Genomic DNA, 8,551 nt, shown 5'->3' with positions numbered 1-8,551 from the left:
AACTCGAAGTTCGTATCGTACCTTCCCTCTCGCTCTCGTATTAAATAGTTTAAGTGTCAGAGGCACCGCACGACACGAACTTCGAGTTTCGAGTTTCGTAGTTGCCTGCAGAAACAGCAGGGCTACTACGAAAACCGGTTTCGTGTCGTGCGGTCCCTCTGACACTTAGGGGCTGTTTCACCATCCAATGATTAGTGTTAACTGACGGTTAAATGTGCTGCCGTCTCTATTTGTTTTGTTCGAATAGACGGAGACGGCATCACATTTAACCGCCAGTTAACACTAAACAATGGATGGTGAAACAGCCCTTTACACTATTTAATACGAGAGCGAGAGGAACGGTACGATTACGATACGAACTTCGAGTTTCGTAGTAGCCCTGTCGGTATATTATCCTTTATGGCTAGGTTTTTGTTTTTTTTTAAATTTGAGTGTGAACGCGTTTTAAGTCGGCTGATTGGAAAAATAATCTTGGTCTTGAAATTTGAAGCCATAGGTAAAAAAAGAAATGTCAAGTGAAATTGTCTGTCAATCTGTGGCGATATTATACCGCGTACCGCATATCTAATAATATTTAAATTATAACAAAAAAGATGCAAAACCTATAATGTTTTATGTCTTTATTGTAGTGTAAAAGTAGGCGTAACAATATGGAGGAGAAAGTTTCATCTGTAAACGACGCTATTCGTCATAATGGCGAGGTTGAGTGGCAACCACTTGCTCTCACTTTGGTTGAATATCCAAAGGGTGTGTATTAACATTTACCGTATTATTTACCTTCCATGGGGACCCCATGTGATTAAATATCTGTTGGTCTACTTATTTCCTATGTTGGTGATGTAATGGGAGTTGGCTAACTGAGCTAACTCATGCATGAATATTTGCTGATTTTGTTAATGACAGAGATAATAAAGCAATTTTAACGGCTTCTTTTTACGGCCACAGCAATAAAATTACGTCGTTTGACTTTTTTAGGTGACTGGATCGGAAAATTCTTTGCCCTCATTAGCCTGTCGCCGTTTGGAATCGGTGCCGGGTTTGTGGCGCTAGTTTTATTCCGACGAGATCTTCATACCGTAAGTTGTAATCTCTGGATATGGATAAATTATCAGTTGCCAACTTTGTGATGCGAAATTAATACCTTGAAGTACCCTTACTAAAATGCTTCATTTTTTTTAGTGTGTATATATATATAGTGTATATAGTTTACTTTAGATTAATATGACGACAATAAATTACTCCCATGGATTTTTATATAAAAAATATGTTTTACAAAAGTAGGGTTTTTGCTAGTTTTCATCCACAAAATCTGGTTTTCGTCCTAGTGTGAGCTAGTTTTCGACCACTGATAGGAAAAATAGTGAAGGTGATATTTAAAGCATTTATGCTGCCAATTATATGTTTTTTATTTAGTCAACAACATATCTATTATTGAGTAGTAACTTTTTAGGCTTATTTAAATTCTCTCTACCATTTACTTTCTTTTATTAACTACAATGAAACAAATCAACAAACTTGGAACTTTTTGAGTTTTAAATATTTATTACAATTATTATTTTCGGTGGCCCTCTAAAACAATGAAATCTTAAAATAGTTTTAGTACTATAAAAATTAAAAATTAGATTTAAGGAAAATGGTCACTAAGCATTTAACTACCAAAACATTCTTTAATGGCTTTGAGAAGAGCCCTTAGTTTCATTGCATCAAATAAATTTGTTTCAGATTGCATTCTTTATGGGCACATTGGTAAATGAGGTTATCAATATAATACTGAAACACATAATATGTGAAGCAAGACCACTTGCCAGAGGGCACCTTTACAATGAATATGGAATGCCATCATCACATGCTCAATTTGTTTGGTTCTTCAGTATATATGTCCTGTATTTTGTTGTTATAAGGTATGTATCATACATAATCCTCAATTTTTTACTTAAACACTCTTTTTCTCTGTTCCTGCCTGATAGCTCCTCACATCCACACAAAAGTTGACTAGTAGAGATCCCATAAAGGGATAGTTCGCCTTTGTACATGTATCTCAAGATTTGTCAATTATGTTTGGTTATTTATTTTTACAATAGTTTATGTACATACTTTACTTTACATACATACTTCTACATTTTATATCAAGCTTTTTGCAATGACTAATTTATATTAGAAAACGCTATTATGGTAAAATTCTGTATAGTCCACATTTGTCATACTTTGATTGCCATCATTGAAATTTTAAGTACAGTTGCATTCATCAAATCCACTTGAAATATCTCCAGTCTTTCCATGATAAAGTTGCAAGTGTTGAAAATTAAATAACTAGGTGCTTTAACTTTGACTGAAAACTGTAAAAATATTATACTACTCTAATATTACTAACACTATGGATTCAAAGTCTGAAATAAAATATACTGAGCGGCAAAAAATCTGGCCCTCAAATGTATGCAGAATTGGTAATTTTGTATGAAGGGTGGGCCAAATTTTGTGCCGCTGAGTACCTATATTTGTAATTGTATATTTTCTTACTGTATATTTTTCAGATTGCACCACATTAATAATAATAGCATAATATCAGCATTATGGAGAATGATCATTGTCAGTGGCTGCCTGACTCTAGCCGTCCTAGTGAGTGTGGGCAGGGTGTATCTGCACTACCACACCTCATCTCAGGTCATAGTTGGAGGGATTGTGGGCTTCTTGTTTGCCACTTTGTGGTTTGCTGTGGTGCATAGAGTTTTCACACCACTATTTCCGCATTTGGTATCATTGTAAGTATCAGAAATACAGGTATGGACACTATTGTAAAACTTTAGCCTTTGTACAATTTCAGATTCACTAAAGTTATCATAAACTGCATTCATACAATTGAGTCTGTCCACTAAAAAATTAGTGGTGTTTCATTAAAATAGGAGCCCCCATTGGCGTATCTAGGGTTATTTTTCAGGGGGGCCAGGCCTGGATTTTTGTGTGAAGATATCAGTATTATAGAATTTTGAAGCTTCGTAGTCAGGTTCTCTAACAACTTGGCCATCCGGTCGTCGGTACTTGTTTTTTTTTCGTAACGGCTACGGTACCCTATCTTAGGCGTGTCCGACACGCTCTTGGCTGGTTTTTTCCCTCTTGTGGAGTCATTATTTTTGCTGATAAGCCTTTGCCTTTTATATGTACCGATTGAGATCAAATATTAATATTATGTAGGTAGAGTACTATTTTGTGGCACTTATGAAGCTGTTGCCGTCACTCGTCGTATATGTTCACATATTTAATTACCACTGTGCTAAGGCAATAAACGATCGATTTCAGAAAACTGTGCGAGATGCTTATGATACGGGACACGACGCTGATACCGAACGTGTTGTGGTTCGAGTATACGACGTCGCGGCAAGAGGCGCGCGCCCGCGGCCGCAAGATGGCGGCGCTGAAGCCGGCGCAGTGACGCTACGCCGGCGGGGCGGGGCCGCGGCCGCGCCCGCGCGCGTGACGCCTGCTGGCCGCCGCCGCCGCCGCGCTCGCGCTGCTGGGCGGCCTGCTCCTCACCAGCAGCGAGCCCGCACGCTCCCTGCTACCCTACTAGCGGCAGCGCTTCCCCGTCTCACGTGGGCTTTGACCTCTGGCTATGGGTAAACTTAAAAAAAAAAACTGTTCTTGCGCCAGTGTTGAATTAAGAAAATAATGTTTGTATGTATCATGATTTTATACGGTTTTCATCTTTACTCTAAAGGACGTGACACTCTTTGCTGCTTATTAACAGTAGATATACATATATCATAAAATGTATGTATATACAGGGTGTTTGGTAGCTACGTGCAAAGCTTTAAGGGGGTGATAGCCGAGGTATTTTTGAACATTTTTAGCCACATATTAAGTCTTAGCCGAAATTGGATATTTTTTTTAAATTGAAAATTTAGAAATTTTAGGAAAATACCCAGAATTTGACAGTCACGAGTCAATATTGCCTCAATGAGCATTAATTTGTAAACAAAATCTTTTATTTCGGATAGTTTAATGTGTATTGGACCAAATAAAATAATTTTTAAGTGTGTGTGGCAAGAGCCACTAAAACAAAATGGACGCATTACGAAAAATTTCTTAGGTTGGAACAGTCATTTTTCTGTGCCATAAAAAAATAAAAATAAACCTTGAAATGTTCAAACATTTGTAAAAACATGCCTGTTTATTGTTCTTTCTTTTTAGGTATCACTCATTCACATTGCTTCCTAAATCAGAGATAAATAGGTATAAAACCAAACTCAGGGAGCACTCGCTAAGAATGTACTAGTCTTGAAATTTCATGTTAAAGGTACTTAACTAGTAAATTACATGGAAAAAAGGTAAAAAAAAAATATCTGCAGTTTGATGTGATTTGAATAGTAAATTAAATTTATTAAATATTAAAAAAAAATTACATTAAAAAATCAAATGTTTAAAAATTTCCACAATACCATCACAACACAATACACCTAAGTCCATTACAGTCTGGTAAAAAAGTTCTAAATTCAAAATCAAAGTTTTGAACTTAGAACACCTTTACTTTTAAAAAGATACATTTTTGAACATTTCAAGGGTTTTTTTATTTTTTTTTATGGCACAGAAAAATGACTTTACCAACCTAAGACATTTTTAGTAATGCCTTCATTTTGTTTTTGTGGCAAGAAAGACACTTAGAAAGTATTTTATTTGGTCCAATACACATTAAACTATCCGAAATAAAAGATTTTGTTTACAAATTAACGCTCATTGGGACAATATTCACTCGTGTTATTCAATCAAATTCTGGGTATTTTCCAAAAAAATCTAAATTTTCAATAAAAAAAAATTCAATTTCGGTTTAGACACATATGGCTAAAAATGTTCAAAAATACCTCGGCTATCACCTCCTTAAAGCTTTGCACGTAGCTACCAAACATCCTGTATATTAATATTTAATAACTTTCATTCGTGTTGTTAAAAAACAATAAATCATACCATGCTTACTCAGTCTGCTTTGCAGCTTCATACTAATACAAAAATTGTTAACTTAAGAACTCGCGTTAGACTGGTGTTAGTAAGTATAGTAGTTGACAAGCTAGGCTATAACAGCTAGTACTCTAATTGTAAGTTGATGTAGTACATACTGTAGCTGCTATACTACTTGCTTTTATCCAGTTGGACGTTACAAAAATGTATAAGTGGTTTACTTAAACAAGTCATCATTTGGAAATGATCATGCGATCCTAGTCAATATATAAATGAAAATGTGCGATTCAGCGGTTTGCGCACGATCCGCGTGAGTTAGAAGTTGTAAAACATTTTTAATCCGACAACCGGTTTTTCTACTTTCAAAGCGTTACGCAACGCAAATGTTCGTGCAATAAATTAGCCAGACCTGTGTACAGACAGTAACTAGCACTTACATAAGAATAATGAGCAATTAAAATTCTGTATTTGGCTAGCTAAAGGTAGAGTAATTTTGTTGTTGTTAAATAGTCCGCCTCCATTATCAATGCATAAGAAAATAATGGTGTTGGGACAAAGAGTATATCTAGTTACTATATACATTATTGACGTGACAATTTAAGATTTATACAGGGTGATTTCGGGGTCGTGGAGCAAAGAATGAGCATCAAACATACTTTTATCAAATGATCACAATAGGATAGGACTAAAGGTATTATATGCTTTAGTTTGTTTTGTACAGCTACCAAAAAAAAAAAACTGGAATGAATGGAGATTATGTTCACCCTACTCTTTCAATCTTGTTGTTGTTTCTTTAAAAACATATGGCTCTGTCCATCGGAGGACAATTTTGCCAGTGTCTAGTAGTTTTTGCCGTTGTACGGTAAAAAAATTCTAGAAAACGAAATATGAGAGGTAATGGTGGATGAAAGATGACAGCGCAAAAAATTATATCCTCTTTCAATCTTTGTTGTTGTTGTTTCTTTAAAAAAATATGGCTCTGTCCATCGGAGGACAATTTTGCCAGTGTCTAGTAGTTTTTGCCGTTGTACGGTAAAAAAATTCTAGAAAACGAAATATGAGAGGTAATGGTAGATGAACGATGACAGCGCGAATCTTGTTGTTGTTGTTGTTTCTTTAAAAAAATATGGCTCTGTCCATCGGAGGACAATTTTGCCAGTGTCTAGTAGTTTTTGCCGTTGTACGATAAAAAAATTCTAGAAAACGAAATATGAGAGGTAATGGTGGATGAACGATCAGCGCGAATCTTTATTTTCATGTAGATTGACTTTGACGTAATGTGACATTATTACACAATTTCTTAAGCCAAGTTTACACTTGCAAGAAAAATCGTGCCAGTTGAGATAGATAGATAGATAGATAGAAACTTTTATCGTCATAACAAAAGTTAAGTTAAGTTGCATTACATTCCGGCGCTCGATCCATTACAAACTCGTTAGCTTTACCGCCTCGCAATGGCAACTTGCACGATTTTTCATCCAAGTCTAAACTCGGCTTTAGTATTCTAACAAAGACGGTTAGTTTTCAAAAAGGTTGCATATTAAAAAGTAGGGTGATCATAATTTTAAGTTAAAAACTTTAACATTAAAATAAATCAATACCCATAAGACAGTGTTAGTGTTTAAATTAAAGCATAAGCAGGTGAAATCGCAATCATTTACTGTCAGAAAATAATAGTTGGAATGGAATCACGACCCCGAAATCATTCTGTATATGAAATAAGTCAACAGTTTTTTTTTGTATAACCAATCTTGATAGTAAAATAAGCACTCTTAAATTTTACTTTTAAATATTTGTGTCAAAAGAACCTTTCATGGTTGTGGTTGTATTAAACAATGAAATACAAACATTGGACTCTAAATTATAGTAATTAACTCGGTGTATAAAATAAGCATACTTTCTTGTTACCTGACTGCAAGGAGTGGTATTGTTTCAAAATCTACTATTTATTACTGCTTACTTATATTTGAATATGTGTAACCAAGCAAATGCATGTTGCGATTTGCGGTCGCCTTCGGAATCATACCTCTAACGACCTCAACCTCACTTTGCCGTTTGTAGCACCTTACCTTTATTTGCTGTTTTAGTCCGAGCTGCACACTAGGCAAAAGAAAGAAGCCCATAGTTTGTTAGAACACCAGTCAATAGTTCATGTGCTGTTTTGTGTTGTACTACTCTAATGACGAGCGACGAGCTTACACGAGTGGGCATAATATGTACAAGAATTTAAATAGATTTTAGACTCAGATGCAGTGCCTATACGTGAATGTACGAATTTTGATGTAATTTTTGCTCTATGTGTAGTTTTAAATGCAAATATATATCTTTTTATGGAAAGTACATGATACTTTAATAAATCAAACCACACCATGGTTTAATTAGCATATTTAAGCAAACTTCATTTTGATACTCGTTTATTTTGGATAGCGAAAAAACCGTACCGTCACCGGCACCGTAGCCTTAAACGGGTGACCCCATTTGAATGCGGTTTTTTAGTTGAAAGCAGGTTTTCTAGCGGTGGTTCTTAACCATGTTTTATTTGTTTTTAGACGATAACCTACGAATAATAATTCTAATTTATTTTTCGTAGACGATAACACAAAAAAGCCACTGCTTTTTTTGTACGCGAATACATTGTATTGGTTACTTATTTGAATTACTAAAACATTTGTCTGAATTTCGGGTCGACAAACGCTATTCGACATTTCTCGTTTAACTTTTATTCTCAATCCGAATGATTAGTCGAATAATAACTCTCTTCTTTAGCCCCTTGCTATTCAACGCTGAGTGTATGTAGCCTCTTTATAGGAGAGCACGCTGTTTTTGTCGGTATTATGCCTTTCGCATCCACTCCTTTCCCGCAATTTTGACCAGATCATCGGTCTGTAATAATAATAACTATTCGATATTTATTCTTTGTGCCACGTTTGGACTTTTTTTTTAATTTCGAAAAAAGGTTAGCAATTTTGCGGTTATTCATACATCATATTATTTGGATTAAAATACGTAAATATCCGTGCGTAAATAGGTGAAAAATTAGGAATAATGTCATCGGCCAAAAAATACATAACATTTTCGGACAATTAAATTTTAGTTTTTGCAATATCTACTTCCAATTTATTTTAGTTAGTTTTCAACATTGTTATTTATCGGAATTGTTTTTACGCAGTCGTGTCCCACTTTTGTTGTTAATCTGTGTTCTTGGGCAGCTTCGTGTACAAAATAAAATTACTCAGCCATGTCGTTTGTATCTTACGTAGGTGCTTCCAGATGTTATGCACTCTTACTTCCAATTAATTTAGCAATGAAAAACTCATGTTATTGGATGTAAATGTAACGGTTTAATCTACAGGATGACTACACGACAATTCGACCTATTCTTTGAGAAGTATTTTATACGGGATCCTGTCGACTGCCATAATTTCATAAGTAATAATGTAATGTTTGTCATAATTATTGTTAGCCATACATTTTTTTTCTGCTGAAACCGTACATTTTTCATAAATTTTTAAATGGGCATCATGCATGTATAAGGTTTCAGAGAAAAAAAGAGATGTCAAACATTACATTACGTATGACTAAAAATTTTCGACCATTCGATATA

The 8,551-nt window shown here is 35.0% G+C and overlaps 1 protein-coding gene across 1 annotated transcript; it reads left to right on the top strand.

The window, feature by feature from the left end:
- Positions 1-517: 517 nt before the first annotated feature.
- Positions 518-6,041, top strand: LOC141426523 (dolichyldiphosphatase 1-like). Its single transcript, XM_074085492.1, has 5 exons — positions 518-747; positions 976-1,076; positions 1,723-1,901; positions 2,532-2,759; positions 3,295-6,041. Exons 1-5 carry the CDS (start codon positions 651-653, stop codon positions 3,425-3,427), a joined length of 738 nt encoding a protein of 245 aa, XP_073941593.1. The 5' UTR covers positions 518-650; the 3' UTR covers positions 3,428-6,041.
- The last annotated feature ends 2,510 nt before the right edge of the window (positions 6,042-8,551 follow it).

This window comes from Choristoneura fumiferana, chromosome 3 (assembly GCF_025370935.1).
Source record: "Choristoneura fumiferana chromosome 3, NRCan_CFum_1, whole genome shotgun sequence".
In the NCBI taxonomy this organism is placed as follows: domain Eukaryota; kingdom Metazoa; phylum Arthropoda; class Insecta; order Lepidoptera; family Tortricidae; genus Choristoneura; species Choristoneura fumiferana.
Note: the sequence above shows the minus strand (reverse complement) of the source record. Positions and strands in the feature narration are given on the sequence as shown.

What these genes read in the sequence shown, in the direction of transcription:
- LOC141426523 (XM_074085492.1), top strand. Translation starts at nt 651, where the DNA reads ATGGAGGAGAAAGTTTCATCTGTAAACGACGCTATTCGTCATAATGGC. An exon ending in TTTGGTTGAATATCCAAAGG is followed by an intron (nt 748 to 975) that starts GTGTGTATTAAC and finishes TGACTTTTTTAG; the next exon opens with GTGACTGGATCGGAAAATTC. An exon ending in CTGTATTTTGTTGTTATAAG is followed by an intron (nt 1,902 to 2,531) that starts GTATGTATCATA and finishes TATATTTTTCAG; the next exon opens with ATTGCACCACATTAATAATA.